This window comes from Podarcis muralis, chromosome 5, assembly GCF_964188315.1.
Source record: "Podarcis muralis chromosome 5, rPodMur119.hap1.1, whole genome shotgun sequence".
NCBI classification, from domain to species: Eukaryota; Metazoa; Chordata; class Lepidosauria; order Squamata; family Lacertidae; genus Podarcis; species Podarcis muralis.
In genome coordinates, this window is record NC_135659.1 from 93,693,037 (window position 1) to 93,718,087 (window position 25,051).

General features: G+C 46.5%; 1 protein-coding gene and 1 long non-coding RNA gene across 2 annotated transcripts in view; one reads left to right on the forward strand and one right to left on the reverse strand.

Annotated features, from left to right (window-relative positions):
* The window catches only part of COL20A1 (collagen type XX alpha 1 chain), a 126,543-nt gene that overhangs the window by 23,268 nt on the left and 78,224 nt on the right, over positions 1-25,051 (forward strand). Inside the window, exons 10-18 of the mRNA XM_028735787.2 lie at positions 1,604-1,768; positions 3,989-4,164; positions 6,015-6,144; positions 6,694-6,839; positions 11,263-11,386; positions 12,380-12,519; positions 12,783-12,912; positions 16,123-16,265; positions 17,447-17,579. Coding sequence (XP_028591620.2) covers positions 1,604-1,768; positions 3,989-4,164; positions 6,015-6,144; positions 6,694-6,839; positions 11,263-11,386; positions 12,380-12,519; positions 12,783-12,912; positions 16,123-16,265; positions 17,447-17,579 — 1,287 coding nt within the window. The remainder of the gene's footprint in view (positions 1-1,603; positions 1,769-3,988; positions 4,165-6,014; positions 6,145-6,693; positions 6,840-11,262; positions 11,387-12,379; positions 12,520-12,782; positions 12,913-16,122; positions 16,266-17,446; positions 17,580-25,051) is intronic.
* Positions 13,983-24,455, reverse strand: LOC144327865 (uncharacterized). Its single transcript, XR_013393040.1, has 3 exons — positions 24,281-24,455; positions 14,768-14,910; positions 13,983-14,104 (listed from the first exon to the last, which is right to left on the reverse strand). It is a non-coding gene; the product is annotated as an uncharacterized LOC144327865 (long non-coding RNA).

Genomic DNA, 25,051 nt, shown 5'->3' on the forward strand with positions numbered 1-25,051 from the left:
GGCAGCCCTGTTTAGGGAAGTTTTTGCATGTTTGATATTTTATCGTGTTTTTAATATTCTGTTGGGAGCCACCCAGAGTTGCTGGGGATACCCAGCCAGATGGGTGGGATATAAATAATAAATTATTATTGTTATTTTTGTTGTTATTATTGTTATTATTATTATTATTGTTGTTGTTGTTGTTATTATTATTTGCGTTTAAAAAAATGAGTGTTTTGATGGCATGGGAAATGTCAAGAACTGGAGACTTTTCATTCTTCCTGAGTGCTTTAGAATTCTAGTACCAAAAAGACTCTTCGCCAGACCCTCTGTTGCCATCTCATACTGACAGCCCCTTAGTATCAACCCGAAGTCCAGAAGGCCTGGTCATGATTTGCTATGCCTGCTCACTATTATTAGCCATTACATTACAGGACCCTGTACATGTAAGCGAAACACACACAAGGGGGGAGTCCACTGCAATACAGCTTCCTGCCCAACAGCTGTTGAGCTGGGTAGCGCGGCCTCAGTGAGAGGTCCCATTTTGGAGGGCGCCATTCTGGAGCCCTTAGAGCAGGCATCCCCAAACTCAGCCCTCCAGATGTTCTGGGACTACAGTTCCCATTATCCTTGACCACTGGTCCTGTTAGCTAGGGATGATGGGAGTTGTAGTCCCAAAACAGCTGGAGGGCCGAGTTTGGGGATGCCTGCCTTAGAGTATTCTTTTCTAGACTTTTCTCATCCTCTTTGGGCTCTGGAGAAGGTCTCCCCACGAACCCACGAGGACTTCCGAGCTCTCTTCCACCATTTCAGGTTAGAAAAAATTGAATTATTTATTTCCTGGCTCCGCACATATACACAGTCATGTGCGAATCAGTTCTGCGTAAGTGGTGGGAATGCCTGTATACATTTTTGGGTGTTCCAGGCACTTTGCAGGCTCCAGCTGAGTCTGCTCTGGCTCCTGAGGTGATGGAGAACCCATTGCCTGCAGGTGCTCCACCCTCAGCCCCATCAGAGGAAGCTGAGGTTGCCTCTGGGTCCGGTAACCCTCCAGCCTCTCCTGAGCTGCAGAGGCTCAGGGCAGAGAGGCGGAGGGAACTAAGTTCCCGCAGGAGTGCTCGCCTCCAGGCCAGGAGAGGTGAGTCACCTGTGGACTGGGGCCGCCCTATGCCTCGGGGCAGATAAAAGCCAGCCAGCCCCATTCCCAAGTTGCGGGAGCAATGTTGTTGGTAGCCAGTTCTGGCCTGCACCCTGTCCTGCCGGATCTCCTGACCTCACCCGACTCCCTGCCTTGGACCCAGCTTCAGCTTTGACGGACAGCCTCAATACACTTCCCTCGACCTCGGACTGGACTTGCACCTCGCCTCACGGAAACCCACGGGACCAGCACAGCTAGGGATGATGGAAGTTGTAGTCCAGCAACAGCTGGAAACCCTGTTGTAGATAGATGGAAGGAAGGCTCAGAGAGAGAGTTGTGCCAAAGATCAGCTAGGTGAGTTTGTGGCAGAGAAACCATTTGATGCAGGATGTCTCAATTCATAACTCTTACTACTCAGCTGTCAAGTCATTTGTCCACCTGGTACCTACTTAATTTGGGACTCAGAGGTTTACTTCGATTTCCTAGGGGTGAAAAATGCAGACGAGGCAGAGTTGCGCCATGTGGCCTCCGAACCTTTGGAACTGACAGTGTACAATGTCCTGGATTTCCCTCTGCTCAGCTCTCTGGCCGGCCGGCTCACCCGGGTCTTGTGTTCCCGGATCAAGGAGATGAATAAGGAAGAGAACACAGGTGATGTGAACACCCCTTCCTTGTTGGGTTTCACGTCTTCTAAGGGAGACTCCACACCGTCAGTGTTTGGTGGGACAGATTCAAGCACATATCCGGAAATCTAAGGTAAAGGGGACCCCTGACCATTAGGTCCAGTCGTGGCCGACTCTGGGGTTGCGGCGCTCATCTCGCTTTATTGGCTGAGGAAGCCGGCGTACAGCTTCCGGGTCATGTGGCCAGCATGACTAAGCCGCTTCTGGTGAACCAGAGCAGCGCACGGAAACGCCGTTTACCTTCCCGCCAGAGTGATACCTATTTATCTACTTGTACTTTGACGTGCTTTCGAACTGCTAAGTTGGCAGGAGCAGGGACCGAGCAACGGGAGCTCACCCCGTCACGGGGATTCGAACTGCCAACCTTTTGATCGGCAAGCCCTAGGCTCTGTGGAAATCTAGTTTTGTGCAAGTAAAACAGATTCACGGGCCTGTCACCCTAGCACAGCAACTCCGCTTTAAGAAGGAAGCAGACTTTTTAAAGGAAATTTAAATCAGACAGGGATATGCATTGAAAAGTGTGGGGGTGGACACAGGGCTAATAGAAAGACATGTAAACGCCTTGCTAGCAAACAAGGGTGAATGCAGGATGGATGTTCATTCACCCTTTAAACAAATCAGAACAAATGCTCAATATTGACTGGTTGGTTGATTGAGTGCTTAGATTTCTGACTTGCCCTTTCCCATAAGGTCCTAGGGTGGGTTGCAACAGTAAAATATACCATTATAAAAAAAATGAAGACCAGTTATAATCTAATTTGGTGGGAACAAATTGGGATAAATGCTTAATTGTCTGGAGGAACCCTTAGACAATTCTTTCTTACAAAACCTTCTCTGCTTGAAGTTCCTCCATGAGAGTCTACCACCCTTCTAGGCCATTGGCTCCATTGCGTGGCGAGTTCCCGCCTCCCCCTGGTGGAAATAAAGACACATGACACAATTATTTAGGTCAATGGGCTAAAAATGGCTACAACTTTATTGGTTACAGGTAATGAGCGGTATTGGCTTAGGCATTGGTCCTAACGACTATCTGGCTTCAGCCTGTCTGCTTGAAGTCCGGGAAGGGTTAACCACCAGTAGGGGGGGTCCTGCTGATGCACATCAACTAGGAGCTCCCCCGGGGTCACCGCTCGGGGGCGTGCCTTAGGTCCTCACCTCCATAGGCTTTGGACAGGGCCACACCCCCCAGAATCCTTTATTGGACTACCCTTCAATATGTGGGGCAGGTGATGGAGCTACCTCCCCTCTTCCATCTACAGAGCGATACCAATGCCTAACTTCCAATACCAAGAAAGTTGTGACGATTTGCTATGAGGTAGGCAAAAACCAAGTGGCTGGTGCCAATTTGCAAAGTGGAAAAAATTCCTACCAGGCCCCTTAACGGTGACCAACCGAGGTCCATAGCAATGTCGGAAAGAAAACCTAAAGGGTGGGAGGGTGGGAAACCGGAGCAGCTGAAGCTGCCACAAGAGGGAGATCCCCGGCCACATCAGCGCTAAATAGCACAGGCCACGCCAATTGGTTGCCCAGGGGATGATGCAGCTGGGGATTCCCTCAATCGCGCAGAGGCTGAGAGCCAGCCCCCGCGTATGTGGAGGGGGCGTGAAGCCCGCAACCCCCCAGCTCGGAAGTGGCTTTGTCAAACTGGTTTCACCGTTTGGAAGTTCCTTCGAATTTTCAACCAGAACCTACCCTCTTGCAACTTCAAATCAAGTCCTGTGCTCTGGGACGGCAAATAATCTTTGACCTTGTCTATGTGGCGACTCCTTCAGGTATGTGAAGAGTGTTGCCATGTCTTCTGTCCTCCAGGTGAAACATGAATCTATCTTACAACTCCAATCTGCTTATGACACTGCACAACCATGATGGAAACCTATAGCTTTCCAGATGTTGCTGGACTCCATCTCCCATCAGCCCCATCCAGCAAGGGTCAAGGATGATGTGATTTGTAGTCCAGCAACACCTGGAGGGCCAAAGGTTCTCCACCATTGCAATATGAGATCCCCTCTCCCTTTTTAATCTCAGAACAGTCTCTTGAGTAACATTAGGTTGAGAGGTATTTACTGGGCCACAGTTTTGGCCAACAACCTTCATGTCCATGTGAGGACTTCAGATCAGATCTCTCTACTCCAAATCGAGAGCTCTTTCTGCAATATCACATAATAAGAAATGGTTGCCAAATTTGCAGGTGATGACCCTCTCAAAGACATTCTGGTGAATACTGGAGCCCACCTGAGCCCAACCAATCTTGCTATAAAGGAGGTAACATCCAGAAGTATACGCCTCATCTGGAACCCTCCTGTGATACCACCTAAAAAATATAGGGTGGTCTATTACCCCTCTAGGGGTGGGATTCCCAAAGAGGTAAGTGGTCCTGTCTTTGATATCTTAAACTTAGCTGGATCAACCAGATGGGCACTAGCAATGGCACATTCCTAACAGTCCAAATCAGAGAAGAACTCATGGGACTGCACTGCTTGCCTCTGATTGAAGGCAAGCAGTATGAGTTGCTAGGAATGGGCAAATATGTCAGTTTTCTTTGCTTTCAGTTTCTCATCTTTCCAATCTTACGTCCAGTCCTCCACATTTCCACATCAGTTAGTGATTTCAGGGGGTGTGGGATCCTGCTGAAAATTTGTCTGCGTGAATTTCATTTTTGTGTGAATTTCTTCTGCCGTGCACTTTTTTATATGGAATTTTTTTTTGCCAGATGTGCACATTTCCCCAATGCAATTTCCACAAATAGAATGCAGTTTTGGTACGTGATTTTCACTAATATATGTATTCTTAACTTAGCATGTGCATTTTTGTACATGTTACTTGACTGGAGAATTGTACTACAAAATTCAGAGTGACACGAATTTCTGAGGATTGCAGTGTTTTTGTGCTCACATTGCTCTGTAAAGTGTGAACCCGGTAAGCCGGCCTTTAAATGTGAATAGAATTGAGTTTCTGAGACCTTTGGGTATAGGGCGGTACAGAAATAAAAACAAACAAACAAACAAACAAACAATTATTATTATTATCCTCCATCCTTATGAGCTGCTGAGGTTTGTATGCCAAACTAAGCTCTGGCAATATCAGTAGTGGGGACCACCCTATGATCCATTTGTGTATGCTATTTTCACTCATGTGCATATTTAGGCACATTGCCCTCTAACATATGCATTTTTGTAAACACTCGTTGGAGAAGTGCATCACAAAATTCAGAGGCGCGTGAATTTCAGAGGACAGTTGCATTTCGGTTTATGTATTGATTTGAAATGTACAAATTAGGTAGTTTCTCATTGAAATGCAAACAAAACCAGATTTTTTTAAAAAATACATTTATTTGGTTTTTCAGATTAAAATTTTACATATATCCAACATACAACATAGAAACAAGATTCCACAGAATCTCCTGTACTTCCCTCCTTCCCTTTGTGGGTCCTATTTGTTAATCATTTCTCCTGCATCTTTTATAATAAGCCAAATCTTTTGCCTCTTCGTTGTGTCCAAAATTCACCCTTAAACTAGAAGTGTTATTCCATTCCTACAAACGATTTTGTCTGTTTACAGTGGTTTTTAAGATAAGTTTTCCCCATTCCTTATTAAAATTTTGGTCTTCCTGATTTCTCATTCTCCTGGTCAATATCTAGGCAACACGAAGTCTCTGAAAATCTTTAAATGAAGCGAGGTACTGCAGTGACTTCATTATTACATGAGCACTGTTCCACAGCATTTGATATTTTCATTTACATACATTCATTCGAAATAAGATGGGTTTATGAAGCAATTCTATATCCTCCCACCACGCTGACAAAGAATTCTATGAAACAGTAGTCAATATCTGGAATCACTGTTCAGTGTTGGACCTTACATTTGCTGAATACACAAAGCTTCACAGCCTGTCTTTCATCATACAAAGTCTGGTACCTCGCTTCATTTAAAGATTTTCAGAGACTTTGAGACTAAAGATTTCATTTTGTACTTATTATGGTTTGAAGGAATTCTATAAAGATTGTCTATTGTGTATGTACATGGTCATCATGTTGCCTAGATATTGCTGACGTTCTCTTTGCAACACAGGGGTTTGTTTAATTTTTGCCATTTTGGCATAATCCATCGACTTGATCTGCCATTCTCCTCTGGTAGGGACTTCATCTTCTTTGAAACAAAATCAGATTTCTTCCTCATCCCTCATCCCTCAGTACAACTTCTGTGTGTATTTTTAGGTTGTTTTAGATGGGGCAGCCTCGGCCGTGCAGCTCCTCAACTTGACATCCCACACGGAATATCTGGTTTCAGTGTTTCCTATATATGAGAACGCGGTTGGAGATGGACTCAGAGGCATCACCTCAACGTGTAAGCCAGGAATTGATTGACTGGTCTTCGGTTTAATTGTGTCCCAGGTGCTACTTTGATAACCATGCCCTGTATACTAAGTGACCAGATTTTTTTCAATGAATCCGGGGACACTTTTCAACCTCAGTGGATCTCATCAGGAGACTGATTTGTAAATCTGGGGACTGTCCCTAGGAAACGGGGACATCTGGTAACCTTACCTTATACCAGCCAGAAGGTCTTGCTCTGAGATCATGGCTCAGATGATCTTTCTCCTATCTTTGAAGCAGACATTCATGGCTAATAAAAGACCTCTATCTGATAAAGAGAATATTTAATTTAAAAATTGCTTAATATTCTTAGCCTTGAAATATTTTAAGCCTGTTATTTGCTCAACGGTTAATAGATATTTAATCTGCATAATTTGTAGACTGTGCAGATACGTGTGTTTATTTTCAGAGCAAAGTAGCATGCCATTTTGCCTGGCAACTGTTCACATTTGGCAGCTGCTTTGGGTGAGGAAACGTACTTCCCTTTGATAATTTCTCTTTCAATGTCTCGGCCCCATAGTGCCTCTCTCTGCCCCAGGGTCCCTCAGAGCTTCTGAAATCAGCCACAACAGCATACGACTGAGCTGGGAGCCAGCAGATGGAGCTAGCCAGTATCTGGTTCTTTGCTCCTCAGCACCCAATGGAGCAGAAGATGTTACCAAAGAGGTAAAGGATACTGGTTTCGACTGTAATCACAATGGTGGGTTTCGGTTTTTTTGAGGGGGAGGCAGAGATAAGATACATCCCCTATACAAAGCAAAGTGAGATTTTGATGTTGGGTTCACCCCTGAGTGGACAGGTGAGTTTTACTCAGGCTCCTGAATGTGAGTGCTGTTAGTGCCTGCCTAATACGTTGGTACCTCAGGTTACATACACTTCAGGTTACATACACTTCAGGTTACAGACTCTGCTAACCCAGAAATATTACCTCAGGTTAAGAACTTTGCTTCAGGATGAGAACAGAAATCGTGCTCCGGAGGTGCGGCAGCAGCAGGAGGCCCCATTAGCTAAAGTGGTATTTTGGGTTAAGAACAGTTTCAGGGTCAGAACGGACCTCCAGAACGAATTAAGTACTTAACCCGAGGTACCATAATAATAATAATAATAATAATAATAATAATAATAATAATAATAATAATAATAATATATTTATTTATACCCTGCCCATTGGGCTGGGTTCCCCCAGCCACTCTGGGCAGCTTCTAGCAAAATATTTAAATACAATAATTCATCAAACATTAAAAACTTCCCTAAACAGGGCTGCCTTCAGATGTCTTCTAAAAGTCAGATAGTTGTTTATCTCTTTGACATCTGATGGGAGGGTATTCCATAGGGCAGGCACCACTACTGAGAAGGCCCTTGCCTGGTTCCCTGTAACTTCGCTTCTTGCAGTGAGGGAACTGCCAGAAGGCCCTCAGAGATGGACCTCAGACTGAACAATGGGGGTGGAGATGCTCCTTCAGGTATACTGGACCAAGGCCATTTAGGGCTTTAAAAGTCAGCACCAACACTTTGAATTGTGCCCAGAAATGTACTGGAAGCCAATGTAGGTCTTTCAGGACTGGTGTTATGTGGTCCCGGCGGCCGCTCCCAGTCACCAGTCTAGCTGCCGCATTCTGGATTAGTTGTATTTTCTAGGTCACCTTCAAAGGTAGCTCCACGTAGAGCGCATTGCAGTAGTCCAAGCCGGAGATAACCAGAACATGCACCACTCTGGCGAGACAGTCTGCGGGCAGGTAGATGGAGCTGGTAGACAGCTGTCTTGAACACAGAATTGACCTGCGCCTCCATGGACAGCTGTGAGTCTAAAATGACTCCCAGGCTGCACACCTGGTCCTTCAGAGGCACAGTTACCCCATTCAGAACCAGGATGTTCCTTGGGAGCACATTCCAAAGGGGAGATGCCACCACACTGAAAGCCCTGGTCTTAGTGGGCATAAGACAAACCATGGGAGCATGCAGAACTCCTAGGAGTGTCTCTCCCAAGGATCAAAGTGACTGGGAGTGGTGTGTGCAATGCAATAGGGAAAGCTAGAATCTGATCCCCAAACTCCAGTTAGAAAACAACAACAACAAAAACCAACAAAAAGAGCATAGAGTCATAGAACTGTATAGTTGGATGGGACCAGTTGGCTGGAGTGTGGTGCTCACAATGCCAAGGTTACATAGAATCACAGAATTGTAGAGTTGGAAAGGACCTTAAGGGTCATCTAGTCCAACCCCCTGCAAATGCAGGAATTTTTTGCCCAACGTGGGGGTTGAACCCATGACCCTGATATTAAGAGTCTCATGCTCTACCTACTGAGCTATCCAAGGTTATGGGTTTGATCCCCATATGGGGATCTGCATATTCCTGCATTGCAGGGGGCTGGACTCGATGATCCTCAGGGTCCCTTCCGAATCTACAGTTCTATGTTTGTATCATAGAATTGCGGGGCTAGAACCTGCGACCTTGAGATTCAGAATCTCATGCTGCAGCGACTGAGCTACGTCACCAGCTACATGACACTCTTAAGCACAGGGCTGCATGTTTGAGCCACGTTGGGTGAAAGATTCCTGCATTGCAGCGGGTTGCACTAGATCAGGCGTCCCCAAACTAAGGTCCGCAGGCAGGATAAGGCCCAAGGGACTCGTTTATCCAGCCTGTGGCGACCCCTGCTGCCTGCTGCTGCTGCCTGCTCTTACCGGCGCTGCGCTGCACGGCTGCCCACTTCCGTGTCAGAGGAGCACTGGAAATAGCTTGTGCACATGCGCAAGCATTATTTCTGGTCACATCCGGGTAGGAGAAGGCCCGTGCACATGCACACAAGCTATTTCCAGTGCTCCTCCAACCCAGATGTGTGCCGGAAATAGCGTGTGCACAAGTGTTAGGGCATGCACTCCTCTGCCCTCTGGCCCGCCGTGCGATCGGTGCTGGAGACACTGGCCCGAGGCGCGGTAAGTTTGCTGACCCCTTCACTAGATGACCCTCATGGTCTTTTTCAACCCTGCAATTCTATGATTCTAACCTCCCAAAATGTTGGGAATCCACTGGCAGAAATCATGTGCGGTGCTTATGTAGTTCTGCCAGATGGGCGGAAGGTGGCAGCAGACTCACTGCAATGAACATTCGGGAGCGTTAAAATGCAGAAAGGAAAGAAAGGCTTTCGTCCATACTCCAGTTTGCAGACAGATGTGCCCAGGTAATCAGGGACCCTCCTGCATCCCTTGTTTAAGGGCTCACCTTTATTAACACTCCCAAACCCTCCTCTCCTCCTGTTTGTTCCGCACAGTGTGAAATGTTTTGCATCACAAAGGCAGGGAGCCTCTCTCTGGCCAGCTGTTCCCCTTTCCTGTGACTCTTTGTTCTTCTGTTGGGGCCTTGTTTGCTTGAGGCTGAGAACTTTCCCTGCTCCGATGAACGCTCCTGGGAGAGCTCTTCCGTATGTCTCACACTCGTCTCAGGTGCTTTGAAAAGCTTTTCCCTGCCCATTGCAAGGCTAAAATGCCTGCAAATATATTTCCGGTGCTTGCTAATGACCCACAACCTTTACGAGTGTCAGCGGGAAGCATTGTGAAGTTCATTGCAAAGTACAACGAATGCAGTCAATGGCTGGAAGTATCCTGGCACCAAGGATCAGTTGAATTCAGGTGTGGGAATGGCATGATTAAACTGCTCTCCCATTTAGAAGCTAAGGAGGTCAGGTTAGATTTTTTTGTTGGTTTGTTTTTGCTTTCACTTTTCTCCCCACCTCTGATCCCCAGCATCTGGAAATCAACTGCCTTGACAATGGAGGTAAAAAATAGCCCTTGTGGCTAATAGCTAAAAAGGTAAAGGGACCCCTGATCATTAGGTTCAGTCGTGGCTGACTCTGGGGTTGCGGCGCTCATCTCGCTTTACGGGTCGAGGGAGCCGACGTTTGTCCCCAGACAGTTTTTCTGGGTCATGTGGCCAGCATGACTAAGCCACTTCTGGAGAACCAGAGCAGTGCACGGAAACGTTGTTTACCTTCCCGCTGGAGCAGTACCTATTTATCTACTTGCACTTTGACGTGCTTTTGAACTGCTAGGTTGGTAGGAGCAGGGACCGAGCAACGGGAGCTCACCCCATCATGGGGATTCGAACCGCTGACCTTCTGATCGGCAAGATCGGTTTAACCCACAGCGCCACCCGCGTCCCTTTGGCTAATAGCTACCAGTAGCCAATTCTGTAGTTTAACTGTGTACCAGGTGAAGAGGTATTTTATTTTGCCTGTCCTGAATATTTTAATATTCAGTTCCTTTGCCTTTTTAAATGTGCCTGACAGTGGTGCTCAGTGCTGCAAATAGCTGCTAACAGTAAGCAATGTTGTCCCGTCCTCTGGTTGTCATGACAAAATGGCAATAAAAATGGACATTGGAGATTGTTAGGAGAAAATAGTCTTGTGCAAGGGGCATTTTTCTCCAGACTGCTTTAATTTCCAAACTTGATCAGCAAACACTTGGAATATACATGGGCTAAGCTTTTCTGTCATGCCTTGGTTGATTTAAGTTTCCTTAGCTTTTATTTCCCCCTGAACTGCTGCTGGTCTTTTTCTGTGTGCCCTGAAATTAAAATATAAGAGAGGGAGCTACCGACAATTGTTTAAGAATATTTCAGTTCTTGTACTTACCCGCATGAATCCCTAGTTGAGGAAGCCCAGAGTCAATATTGTTTGATTTTATTAGTATTATCATTGTGTTGTTTTAACTATTACCTATGTTACATAAGTTGTGCTTTATTTTTTGTACAGAAAACCCAATGCAATTTATTTAAAAAACAAACAGGAAGGAAGGAAGGGAGGGAGGGAGGGAGGGAGGGAGGAGGGAAGGAAGGAGGTAGACAACAGTGAGGTCAGTGTGGTCAGCAAACACCAGCAGGAGTGCCAGATTGACTCCGCCAGAGAGTTTGCACCACACTGACCTGCCCAGTGCCTCACTTCCCTTCCTCCTGGTGGGCAAACAGCGACCCACCGCCTCACCTGGTCAGCTGCTTCAGTCTTATTTGTTGGGGTTTAAAATCACCCATGACTCTCTTTGCACTTTCCCTCTCTCTCTCTCTCTCTCTCTCTCTCTCTCTCTCTCTCTCCAGGTTAAAGTAGAACAGCCTGACGTTCTTCTCGAGGGCTTGTCCCCCAACACTGAATACTCGCTGGCCGTTTACGCAATGTATGGAGAAGATGCTAGTGATCCGGCAAGTGTACAGGAAACCACTTGTAAGTCCCAGCTGTGTGATTTAATGCCAGCATGGCTTGGATAGGGTTATCTGGAGGCTGGGGAGAAGTTCTGACTAAGAACCCATTCACACAATACATTTAAAGCACCGTGATGCCACTTCAAACAGCTGTGGTTCCCCCCAAATAATTCTGGGAAGTGGCTTCACAATAAATCCTTATTCACAAGGGGACTCTGGAAATTGTAGCACTGTGAGGGAAATAGGGGGTCTTCTGACCACAGCTCCCAGAATTCTCTGGGTGAAGCCATGTCTGTTCAAAGTGGCATAATAAACTAAATCTAGCAGTCCAACAGAGTAGCCATTGATCATTGTTTGGTAGTCCATATCTGGATCTGTAGGGAGAAGGAGCAAACTTTGTGGCACTTTAAAGAAAACACCCTTAAGGAAAAGAGGGAAACTGTTAATATTGAAAGTGGATTAACAGACATGTTATGGGAAATGGGAATATTTTCCCCCAGGATTCTGAGAATGTCTAAGTCCTAGGAGATGTCCCTAGCCTCTCTAAAGGTAAAGGGACCCCTGACCATTAGGTCCAGTCATGGCCGACTCTGGGGTTGCGGTGCTCATCTCGCTTTATTGGCCGAGGGAGCCGGCATACAGCTTCCGGGTCATGTGGCCAGCATGACTAAGCTGCTTCTGGCGAACCAGAGCAGCGCACAGAAACGCCGTTTACCTTCCTGCCGGAGCAGTACCTATTTATCTACTTGCACTTTGACGTGCTTTCAAACTGCTAGGTTGGCAGGAACAGGGACCGAGCAACGGGAGCTCACCCCGTCGCAGGGATTCGAACTGCCAACCTTCTGATCAGCAAGTCCTAGGCTCTGTGGTTTAACCAACAGCGGCACCCACGTCCCTCTAGCCTCTCTAGTGAACAGGAATTTCCTGGTCTTTGGGGGAGAGATGTCATGAAATTAAACTGGGCTTCTGTCTCTAGTGCAGACATCCCACAAGACCCCATGGTTATGTCTTGCAGTGGCCCTGAGCCCTCCACAGTTCTTGCATTTCTCCAACATCAGCCATGCCTCGGTCTGGGTCAATTGGGAGGCGGCTTCACATGCTGTGAAAAAGCACCGCGTAACGTACATCTCCAGCAGGGGGAGCAACACTGGAGAGGTGAGTAAGGCTGTAAGAGCCACTATGCAGTATCCGAACAAGTTCTGTTGTTTTGCACCAACAACAGCTAGCTAGACATGTCGAAGGAGACAAAGAGACAATTATTCAGTGGTGCAGGCAATGCCTAAGACTTTCCTTACAGAGCAGAAGTTATTATATCATCTTCCAGACAGCGAGGGCAATTAATGGTCTCTGCTGCTGGCGTCAAACAGCGAAACCCTACTAGAAGACACTCTGCAACCCTAACACTTTCTACATTTCAGGTGGACGTTCCTGGCAACGCTTCCTTTGCTGTGCTGAAGCCTCTCTCGTCGCTGACGCAGTATTTTGTCAGCGTGATTTCCGTTTATGACGAAGGGGACTCCTTCCCTGTAACGGCCAACGTCACCACATGTAAGCAAGGGTTGGCCAGCTTGGGGAAATGCAGCCGTTGGAAGTCTAGGTGGTCCTCAAAGCTGCAGTTGGATACTGAAGTTCTATATAATGTTGAACCACGTATTATGTTTCCAAGCACAATTCAAAGTGTTGGTGCTGACCTTGAAAGCCCTAAACGGCCTCAATCCCGTATACCTGAAGGAGCATCTCCACCCCCATCGTTCTGCCCGGACGTGAGGTCCAGCACCGAAGGCCTTCTGGCGGTTCCCTCCCTGTGAGAAGCCAAGTTATAGGGAACCAGGCAGAGGGCCTTCTCAGTAGTGGCGCCCGCCCTGTGGAACGCCCTCCCACCAGATGTCAAAGAGAAAAACAACTACCAGACATTTAGAAGACATCATCAGGCAGCCCTGTTTAGGGAAGTTTTTAATGTTGGATGTTTTAGTGTGTTTTTAATATTCGGTTGGAAGCCGCCCTGAGTGGCTGGGGAAACCCAGCCAGATGAGCATGGTATAAATTTTTTTTTTTTATTATTATTATTATTATTATTATTATTATTATTATTATTATTATTATTATTATTATTATTATTGGAAATTGGGTAGCTGGAACACCATCAGAGGTGTTGCGTTCTTTGAGCTTGCTGGTAGGATGAAAATTGGCCATATTAACCACAGTCGATACCCCAGTGTTAACCACGGCCTTAAACCAAAGTGACCCAAAGATTCTCCAGCTGAAAATGTCTACCTTGCCACAGGCTTTTCTAAGCCTTTAAGGCAGGGATGTGAAACCTCTTGGTTCTTCAGGTGTTGCTAGACGACAGCTCCCATCAGCTTCACCCTCAAGCTCTGGGGAAGCAGTGCAGGCAGCGAGAGAGAGAGGCAGTGTCTCCAAGCTCTGAGAGGAAATATTTCCAGCGTGTGGAGCAAGGCTTTGTTTACGTATTCGCTGAAGCACTAAGGATGCTGAGTGTCTTGCGAGAGGAAGGGCTGTAGCTCAGTGGCAGAATGCATACCTTGCAGGTTCCAGGTTCAATCCCCAGGGATTGATGGGAGAGATCCCCACCTGACACACTGCCAGCCAGTGTTGACAACACTGAGCTGGTTAGACAAATGGTAGATGTGATTTCATACATTCCTTATTGGAAGCTGAGGTCAAACCATCTTGGAAGACAATTAGAAGGCAAGGCTGGAAGCCCATTGCAGCAGAGACTCTGTCACAGAAGAAAATCAAGAATAACAATTAGGTTACCAGCAGGCCCTGCTGATAAGTTTTAACTTGTACAACCAGAGACAAAAGCAGCTGTTTATATAGATATATGCACTTTGTTAGCATAATGTCATTTTGTACAACAATTACTTGTCAAATACAAATGTGTTTTTTAAAACAAAACATTGCAAGGTAAGCTTATACAATTCCATTACACCACTAAACTAAATGCTGACATTCATGTGTTATATTAGTACATGCATACTAAGCCTAATAGAGAGATGTAAATATTTTCATTTAAATATTAACTTCAGAGCAAGAGCGAGTACATCTTCTGCTTCTCTTTCTTTCTATTTTAATGATGCAGATAATCTATTCCTTGTCCTGATTTTCTAAATTAAAAAAATCCTCTGTGATTCCATTCGGAAATTGGGAACAAGGCTTCTCTGGAACTTTGAGCACTGTTCAGCTTGTAAAATTCCTGAGTCTCCAGCACATCCATGAGAAAAAATCTCTCCCCCAACTTTCCTTTTTAATAATATATAATTATTTTCTCCTTGAATGCCCTTCCTGACTGAGTTGCAGTTGCAAATGCCAAATGGAACCCCTCTTCTCGCTCAAATGAAATAACAAGGCTTTAATTAATGGTTGCAGAAATGTGACTTACCAGCCCTTCAGGATGGGCCTTTGTCGTTTGGGGTCTGGAGAAGGGAAAGATGTGATGCTTCAAGGCAGCTGCCCGGTTGCCGCTCGACTCCCTTGCCATCTGCTCTGCTAGCTTGGTGGCAAGATGGCTTGGGCTCCTTGTGGCTAGGACAGAAAGGACAGAAGCTGAAATTCAGTTAGGATCGATACTTTATTACGGTCGGAGACCAGCTTATAAAACACACTTGGGGGTACAATCCCAGAAGGAAAACAAACATTTAAAAAAATGTACAACAATAAATTTAAAATTTATAAATGCGATAAGCGTATAGATACTTAAAACTTTAAGATAAGCTACTGCAGAGAGAAAAGGGACGTGGGTGGCGCTGTGGGTAAAAGCCTCAGTGCCTAGGGCTTTCCGATCGAAAGGTCGGCGGTTCGAATCCCCGCGGCGGGGTGCGCTCCCGTTGCTCGGTCCCAGCGCCCGCCAACCTAGCAGTTAGAAAGCACCCCCGGGTGCAAGTAGATAAATAGGGACCGCTTACTGGCGGGAAGGTAAACGGCGTTTCCGTGTGCTGCACTGGCTTGCCAGATGCAGCTTTGTCATGCTGGCCATGTGACCCGGAAAGTGTCTCCGGACAGCGCTGGCCCCCGGCCTCTTAAGTGAGATGGGCGCACAACCCTAGAGTCTGTCAAGACTAGCCCGTACGGGCAGGGGTACCTTTACCTTTACTGCAGAGAGATGACCCAGAGTCACCCATGGAATCGAGTTTGGGGATCCTCTTAACGAACTACAGTGGATGCTCGAGTTACGAACGTGATCCATGTGGGATGCACATTCGCAACCTGCAGCATTTGCAACCCGCAGCGGCACATCTGCGCGGGTTGTGATTCGGTGCTTCTGAGCATGCACAAAGTGCGATTTAGTGCTTCTGCGCATGCGTGACCTCCACAACCCGGAAGTAACCTGTTCCGGTACTTCCGGGTTTTGGAGCGCCCGTAACCTGAAAAAATGCAACCTGAAGCATCTGTAACCCGAGGTATAACTGTAGTTTGTGTCGGGGGGTGGTCTGCGCCTACAGATCTGTACACAGAATCTGGTGACCATCCGGGTCTTCTTATGATCTTTGCCTAACAAGAAAAGGTTAAATTTTTGCTTTTCCGGGAGGTCAGCGAGCCTCACTTACAGGGGATCAATGGTCTCACTATGTGCCTCTTCATAAAAGGGACATCTAAAGAACAAGTGCTCTGGGCTTCCTATCTCCCCCAATGAACAGGCGCAAAGTCTCTGAGCATATGGGACTTTTTAAAAGGATCCTTCCAGGACCTGCAAGGGCAGAGCCAAGCTTCTGAACTTCAGTTTGTTCCTTCCCTCAGTAAAGGTGCCCCCGCCCAGCCACCTGAAGGTCACCGAGCTCTCGCAAGGGGAGGTCCAGCTCGAATGGGAAGCATCTGCAGCGTCCGACGTGGTTGTCTACCAGATCAAGTGGAACGTGATTGGGGAAAAGAGGGCGCAGGAGGTATGTCGCCACTCTGGGGAAGGCGGAGTAAGTTGAATCGGGCAAAGTCAGTCGGTAGAATGTGAGACTCTTAGTCTCAGGGTTGTGGGTTTGAGCCTCACGTTGGGCAAAAGATTCCACCTGGTTGGAATAGTTGACCCGACTAAACAACAGGAAGAACTTTCTGACAGTAAGAGCTGTCAGACAGTGGAATGGTCTTCCTCAGGAGGTGGTAGACTCCCCTTCCTTGGAGGTTTTTAAGCAGAGCTTGGATGGCAATTTCTCACGGATGCTTTAGCTGAGATTCCAGCATTGCAGGGAGTTGGACTTTTGCAAGGGGTTCCAACTCTCCAACTCTATGATTCTAAGTATCTTTGCATGCTACCATTTGGTAACAATGGCCTACCCAATATGGCGGCCTTTGCCAGTGTGTTGAATATATGTATATGTCACACGGGGAGTCTCTGATTTTGATTGGCAAAGTAGCCCTGTGAGAATAGGTGTATAGATCTCCCCTTTCTAATTTGACCCACCTGGATGCTATTAGGAAAAGGAAACAGAGCCCAGGACTTGCCGATCAGAAGATCGGCGGTTCGAATCCCCGTGACTGTGTGAGCTCCCGTTACTCGGTCCCTGCTCCTGCCAACCTAGCAGTTCAAAAGCACGTTAAAGTGCAAGTAGATAAATAGGTACAGCTCTGGCAGGAAGGTAAACGGCATTTCCGTGCGCTGCTCTGGTTTGCCAGAAGCGGTTTAGTCATGCTGGCCACATGACCTGGAAGCTGTAGGCCGGCTCCCACAGCCAATAAAGCAAGATGAGCGTTGCAACCCCAGAGTCAGCCACCACTGGACCTAATGGTCAGGGGTCCCTTTAGCTTTACCTTTACAGGTACTATATTCTACCCCCTCCCACTGCAGGGCCAACAGCATTGCCAAGGGGGCAATTGAGATCTGGGTGATGCCATAGGGGAAAGGGTTAAACACCCCCTAACTCAGCACTGGCAGTCTCACCCAACTTTGAAGCTTCTTGCAAAAGTTTTTTAAGTGGCCAGAAGATCCCATCAGGAAAGGGCTCTTTTGCACCACTTGTGATGGTTCGACTCCCAGAAGGCATTATGCACCCACAGCCTCCTCTTCACAAAAACATCGGCCAACTATGCAGATGCCTAGAATTCAGGTTGCCTTTGTTCTTCGCTCCCATAGCTCTCTGTTGCTGGAAATTTGGCGTCTTCTATTCTTCCTGGCCTGAAAAAGAACACCGAGTACCAGATCTCAATATGGGCGTATTACAGAGATGGGGCTCGGAGCGATACCATCTCTGTCCGGCACAAGATCAGTAAGTGAGCTGGAACAAGCAGTCTCTGTAATCTCGGGAGCTGGGACCTGATGGTGCTGGATAGAGTATAACTAAGCCATGAATATGCCACTGAAGTGGAAAGCCATGATAATCGGGAGTCAGGTGCTGCAGCAGAAAGCCTGGGGGCTGAGGGGGACTGGCTGTCTCGCAGCCTGTGTCTATGGTGACTTGAAGCAGTGGCTGGAAAACTGTCTCTGAGTCGCCGTGACTGTAACCATGGAGGGAAGTGCTAACATGCTGGGCATGGAAACAGAACTGTCAGCCGCTAGCTCACATACGCAAACGTTTTGAGGGTGCTTCCAGGCAACCTGTTTATTGAGGGTTCATCTCGATTGGTTTGCAGGCAGTGTCATTGGCAATTTAACTGGCATTCATTATGATCTGCTTTGTGGGGAGGTGTTGCGTCAAAGCCAGGGTTATCTCACACTTCCCAGTGCATCCCTCCTCCTCTCTTTCCTTATTGCAAAAAGTTCTTTTGGGAGAAGTTGGTTTGTCTCACGAGAGCTGCCAAGCAACCGTGATTGTGCAACCCTAATTTGCTAGTTGGGACGTGGGTGGCGCTGTGGTCTAAAACACAGAGCCTAGGGTTTGCCGATCAGTAGGTCGGCGGTTCGAATCCCCGCAACGGGGTGAGCTCCCATTGCGCTGTCCCAGCTCCTGCCAACCTAGCAGTTCGAAAGCATGTCAAAGTGCAAGTAGATAAATAGGTACCGCTCCGGCGGGAAGGTAAACGGCATTTCCGTGAGCTGCTCTGGTTCACCGGAAGTGGCTTAGTCATGCTGGCCACATGACCCGGAAGCTGTACGCCGGCTCCCTCAGCCAGTAAAGCGAGATGAGCGCTGCAACCCCAGAGTCGTCCGCGACTGCATCGAACAGTCAGGGGTCCCTTTCCCTTTAATTTGCTAGTTGACAATTGAATCACATCTGAAAATGGCATCACAATCTACAGCTGCTTCTCTGAAGCTGCACCAAGTCTGGAGTAACTATTTCTCTGGGAAATGGTTGCCCCAGATCTTATTTATGCTGTTGGAACAGCCAGTGTTGATTACTGCAAAGTGTTGATATGTGGTGCTACCCTTGAAGACTGTGTGAAAATTGCAGTTAGTTCAGAATGCAGCTGGACTCCGTGGGAGCAGGTGTTGGGATTTTGCTACACCAGGGCTTAAAGAGCATTGCTGTTTGCTTGTCCATTTCTGATCATAATGAAAGGTTTCAGTGGAGATTTCTTTTTCTGAAACCCCTACACTAGCTTTCCCCAACCTAGATCGCAACCTGGAGTATATGAGGCTTCCAGTATGTTTTGCCCTGATGACCTAAGTTGTCAGGCATGTCTGTGCAAGGGAACTTGGTCTTTCAGATAATCTGTTCCTGAGTCATTCAGGACTTCATTTTCCAGGAACAAGACCTTGAACATGGCCTGGTAGCTATTTGGCAGCTGGTGAGTGACTGGCAGAATTAGTAAATATGAGAATGGAATAGGAGAAGGGGCTGGGGTGAGGGCTTGTGCCACTTATTTCAGATTAATGAAATGATAGTACAAGTGTAGAATCATTTGCTGGCAGTTCAAGGGCAAAAGAGAGAGAGAGAGAGAGAGAGAGAGAGAGAGAGAGAGAGAGAGAGGGATACAATTTAATACATTTTCATTTTCTTTGAGCTGTGCAGTCACACAGTACAGAGGGGTAATTGTGTTACAGCAACCCCCAAAAGGAGTCTTTAAAAAATAAATTATTTTATTATCGTTATGCAAAATATACAAAACATACAAAATTCATTGCATTCAATTCATGCACATTTCTCGATCCAATGAAAGCACGATAACAGAGAAAAAAATGCAGATGGTTGTACATTTGTTGTTCCAAAATGCCGCAGGACAAAATCCACTTTCTCCTGAAACCATCAGCATTTGCCTCCCCTTGATTTCTCAGACGTAGCAGCAATGTGCCAAATCTTCAGATACCATTTTTTGAGGCAAGGGCTGTGTTCAGTCCTAGCACCTCAGTGTTGGACTAGAAATGTACTGAGTGTACTGAGCTAGGTGGACCAATGGCCTGACTTGGCACCAGGCAGCTTCCTACATCTGCCTACTCATACTTGTAAACCATTTAGCAGCCATTCTGGCATCTAACGTGGTGCCTTCCAGAGGTGAACTCTATGTCCCATCATCCCTGACCACTAACCATGCTGACTTAGGGCTGATGGAAGTTGGAGTCCCACATTTGCAACTAGGGTTGCCAGATCTCCAGGTATGAACTGAAGTCCAAGTTTACCTGGCCAGGTGGCAGGTGAGGGGATTGAAGCTCCAGGTGGGCGATAGTACCTTTAATTTAAAATAAATAAATAAAAGAAGACTGTGTTCATGTAGCTTGCAAGCTTCAGCCTGGCAGGAGCTAGCTGCAAAATATACCCTGGCTGTCAGGAGTTCAGCCTACACTTGAGTAGGACCCTGGCAGAGACACATGCTCGGCTGGCATGTTCCCTCCCTCCTGGTCAATTGTTTGAGAGCTTCATAAGCTTTCTTCAGCCCGAACATCACAGCGACCGATGCCAATCAACACCGGCACACTTAGGGATCCACAGAGTTTGCACACCTTGCGTGACAGACCTCGGCAGCTCAGCATTTTGGCTAATCTACTTTATTTACATATAAATACACACAGAGCACTGCAACATGGCTCCCTCTCTCTCTAGCATCAGACAGCAAAGAGAAAAAGAACAAAGGACAATAGTCCTACCTCACAGAACACAGTAACACAAACATCCTATCTCCGTCACTTCCCACTCTGTGGAGTCAAAACATACACCGTCATGTGAAAGACAAAAATCCCATGACTGCAATCATAGATCAGGAATTCTGCACTCCTCCGTTCCCCTCTCCCAATTAACCTCCATCGCCAAGAACCTCCTCTCATGAAATCACCAGCTGTCACCCCTAACTCTCAGGTTTGGGCCCTGAAATCTCAGGCTCTGGGATACTCCTGAGCCTAGCAACCTAATCACTATCCCTACCTTAGATCATGCAGCCATTAAATTTGCTTGCTCGCCACTTGCTGCAAGGCTCAGTGTTGCATTTGCAGTGACAGATTAGTCTTTGGACAGAGGCGACTTCTTGTTTACAATGATGCAGCAGTCTTTCAAGGCAGGGGAGCACACACACACACACGAGCGCCTATCCGGAGTGCTGAATCACCCTCCACAAGCAGCACTCTCAGAAATGAAAGAGAAGTTGCCAGCCGGACAATGTGTCAAGGTAGAGACTGCTCCTTGCTTGGTACAAAAGGATGAGAGGTTAGAAAGGGTCCTCCCTAAAAGTCCTCCCTTAATTAATACTTCCTGACTAATGGCTTTGCTGGCAGTGAGCAGAACACCATTTACTTAATAGCCACCCTCTATTTCTCTCATTTAGCCAGGTTTTTACTTTTGGGGGAGTTCGCTGAGACTCAGATTACCAGCTATCCTGGCACCAGCACCCTTTGCTTTGAGTCATATTTACTGATCTAGATTCTGCTTTTCGGCTCCAGTGCTCAAAATGGATCACGACAGGCAAAAATAGTATCTTTTTAATACATATTAAAGAAGAATTAACTTTGCCTGGAATCTTCAGAATAGCATAATTCAGGAGGAAACACTCAAGTGAATCATCTCTGCCAATCACTAGCAAGGCCAAAGGGTTTTCTGTAGAACAAAGTGTTCAGAGCACTCCAGAAGGGCCAAGTATATCAGATGGGAGGGAGATCTCAGCAAGCTCGATTACCGGTAGGTTATTTCTGATTAGGATGGCTGCTTGCGCACTGCCAGAACAAGAGGAAACGCACCATTGAAGAAGCGGACAAAAGGAGACACCGATTTGCATGAAATTTGCACATTTTAATTAGGTGCGCCGCAGAATTCTGTCAGAAGTGGGAGTGGAAATTGCTGGTGTTGTCCCATGTCCAGAATGAAAATCAGCCCAGTGAATATGATCGAGAGCAGAGCAGATTTTGGGGAGGTGTGGTGTGGTTAGATGGGGATAAAATTTCAATATGCAAGGATAAATCCTTGCGCTAACTACCGTATTTTTCGCCCTATAGGACGCACTTTTCCCCCTTCAAAAATGAAGGGAAAATGTGTGTGCATCCTATGGGGCAAATGCAGGCTTTCGCTGAAGCTTGGAGAGCGAGAGGGGTCGGTGCGCACCGACCCCTCTCTCTCTCCAGGCTTCAGGAAGCTATCCGTAAGCCTGGGGAGCCTGCGGGAGTTCCCGCAGGGCTCCCTAGGCTGTGGATAGCAGCCTGCTTGCCTGGAGCGCGGGGCGCACTGAAGCAGAGCGCCCCGCGCTTCGGGAAGCTATCCGCAGCCTAGGGAGCCCTGCGGAAGTTCCCGTGGCTGGGGGGGGGGATAAATTTTTTATTTCTTTATTTCCCCCCCAAAAAACTAGGTGCTTCCTATGGGCCGGTGCGTCCTATGGGGTGAAAAATACGGTAAACAAGCACCCGGAATACTTCCCTCAAGCTCCTACAAGAAGTTTTCTGCGCTGCTAACTCACTTCCCAACTGCTATAAAAATATTCCTAAAGAATATTTTAGTTGTGCAGCCTGCTTCTGTTAAATGAGAACTTTCAACAAAAGGTTCTTTGCTTCTCTGAGCTAAGTTTCTCATTCTCCCCCCCCCCCCCCGGCCAGGCCCTAAAAGAGGGTTTTTTTTCATTTTCTTTCCAACAGCTCTAAGCATCTTGGGATATTCTATATGTTTCTGTTTTGCACCCGTTGTTCAATTTACTCTTCCTCGACCTTATAATTTTGGGCTCTCCCTAAGGTTCTGGGTTGTGTCCTTTTGAAAAGGATAGTTTTTTTTAAAAAAAAGGAAAGGAAAAGGAAATGTGATATCAACTTCAGTTTGCGAGGCACTTGAAAACAGGCAAAGAGATTCTCTCAAGAATTGGTGAACTTCAAAGGTCACCGTTGAAGTGTTCCAGAAGTTGTAAGCTCAGCAGGAGGCAAGGCAGTGCAGGCTTCCCCTCCCCTGGTTGTCCCAGGAGAAAACATTTCTCACTGAAGTTTCTGAATAAAAGTGAGGCTTGTCCAAAGCCTGGCTTTCTGATGTGGAACAGAATAGCTGCTCTTTGAGTCTGAAGCTAAATTCGTTGCAGGGGGCTGTGGAAGAGCAAGGATGAATCCTTGGCAACGGATAAGGCATTTTATTTATGTAACAATATTAACATGACGCTTACTTGACTGAATATCGCTTAATGGTTTACAAAGGGCAATCTGAAATATCCATTTAAAAAATAATAATCCCACATGCTTTGGAGATGGGGGAGGGGGGAGCCAGGACTGTTTAAAGTGGTAAGATAATGATTTTAATGTATGGTGCAGTTGAGGGTCTTAGCATCACTTTGAAAGTTTCGTTTATGATAATTAAGCAGAAATGTTGACCTTCTGAGCAGAAACATGGGATATGAATACATTAAAACTAGCAAGCAAATAAATAAATTATCAAGGTGTGGGAGGATATATCCTGGGTGCACTTCTTGGTATTGTCAATTATTCATTGACTAGCGAAAAATAATGCCCAGAATATATGTGTCTGTCTGTTTTGTGTTTGCAAAAAGGCCTAAATACTGCAGAGACCTTGCTCTGTGCATGTGTGTTGTAAAGTATTTCTGTGTAAGGCACATTAACCTCCATAGGGTTTCTATCAGAGGTGGAGAAACACGCTTTGCCCCCTCTCCCCCGACCCGGATCTTCAGGTAGGGTGGGTTTCTCTTTGGAAACCAAGGAGGGCTGCTGCCAACCAGTGTGTTCTTCATCCTTGAGTCCCCTGATAGGACTACAACTCCCATCATCCTTAGACCAGTGGTTACCAACGATGGGAGTGGTGGACTAACTATCTCTGGGAACACAAGGGTGAAGAAGGCTGGTGCAGACCATTCCATCTAGAGGAAGGTAGACAGATTCAATGGTCTGCTTTGGTATAAGGCAGCTTCCTGTGTTTCTAGGTTGTGAGTGAATGTCAGAAGTGCATGGCAGTGTTCTGTTATATGGGAGAAAGTAAAGGGATATATTTGGGTGGACCTGAACTAAGGATGGATGGATCTGTCAATTTTGGTCTCTCTATTTTTTCTAGACATAAGTTCACTTCTCCTCATTTCTGCATTGCTTAGCTTTTTAAAAAACAACACACAACTCATGAGCATTTTACTGCAAATCTCTCCTAACATACCCACTTTTGTATGCAATCTTTCCTAATATGCATTTTCTTTTGCAAGCAATTCCCTCTAATACAATGCATTTCAATACACATTTTCTTGAAACAGATGCATTTTACACACAAGGCTCAATTTGAGAACCACGCTGCAAAAATTCTGGGCAGTGTGAATTTCAAGGGAATTGTTCCCACTTGCATGAAAAGTTCAAATTCAGTAGTTTTGCTTTAAAATCTGAACCCAAATCTGTGCCACAGATTGCCTCTTGTTTGCCTTGTCCCATAAAGTTCAAAGAGATCCATTGAGCTAGCCTTCCATCTGCCTAGCTCTGACCTTATTCTGTATCTCACAACAATGAATATTTCTCTCTCTCTCTCTCTTTTAAAATAACCTACAGTACTAGCTAAAACAATATAATCCCCGTAGTCAAAAACCTACCAGTGCATTTTGAACACATCTTAATAATATTGAAAGACCCCGTTGCCTGGCTACAAAGTACCTGTAAGTTAGATGGAAGACTGAAGAACAGGAAGGATGATAATCACCCAGAAACATTCTCCAACCACATCGTCTCTCTTTTATTCCTCACCATACTGTCTACTTCACTTGAGGACTTGTGATTCTTCTGTCTGGCTCGCAAATTTGGATGCTGCGTTTTGCCAGTGAATCCAAGGGAGGAAGTTGCTTAGCCCCTCTTGAAAAGATAAGGCGGGAGAGGGAGGGTTTGTTTGCTTTTTTAATCAAGGAAGATTTAAGACGGCTGGCACAGATGGCACCCCTTGTGCCAGGGAACATTTGTTCCCTTCTGGGCAGCCTCAAACCCCTGACCTTTCTTTCCACCTGTCAAAACCATGTTGTCAAGATTCTGCAGGGCCTGCGGGACCTTTCAGAGCAAATCCCTCCTCCAAGAGCTCCGCTTACTTTCCCTCAGCTTGTTAGGATTTCCTGGGATGCGTCTCGAGGGCTGCTGCAGATTGGGCCAGATGCCATTTGCTGCCAAATGATCGATTTGTTCATCTCCTCTTTGACACATTCACAGGAGACGAGTGTCTCCACAAAAGTGGAAGCCACATTTTCCTGCAACGTGCATGTCAAGCTATCGTTATTACATCTTTAGGATTAATGCATCTACCATTTTGAAGACTAGGATTTCCAGATATTTGCTACCTACCCATGATGCTGAGGCTGGCACAGAGGTAGGATGGTGAGACCCAACAGAAATCATGACCTCTGAACAGTATGTCAGGAGTTCAGCCTACACTCGAGTAGG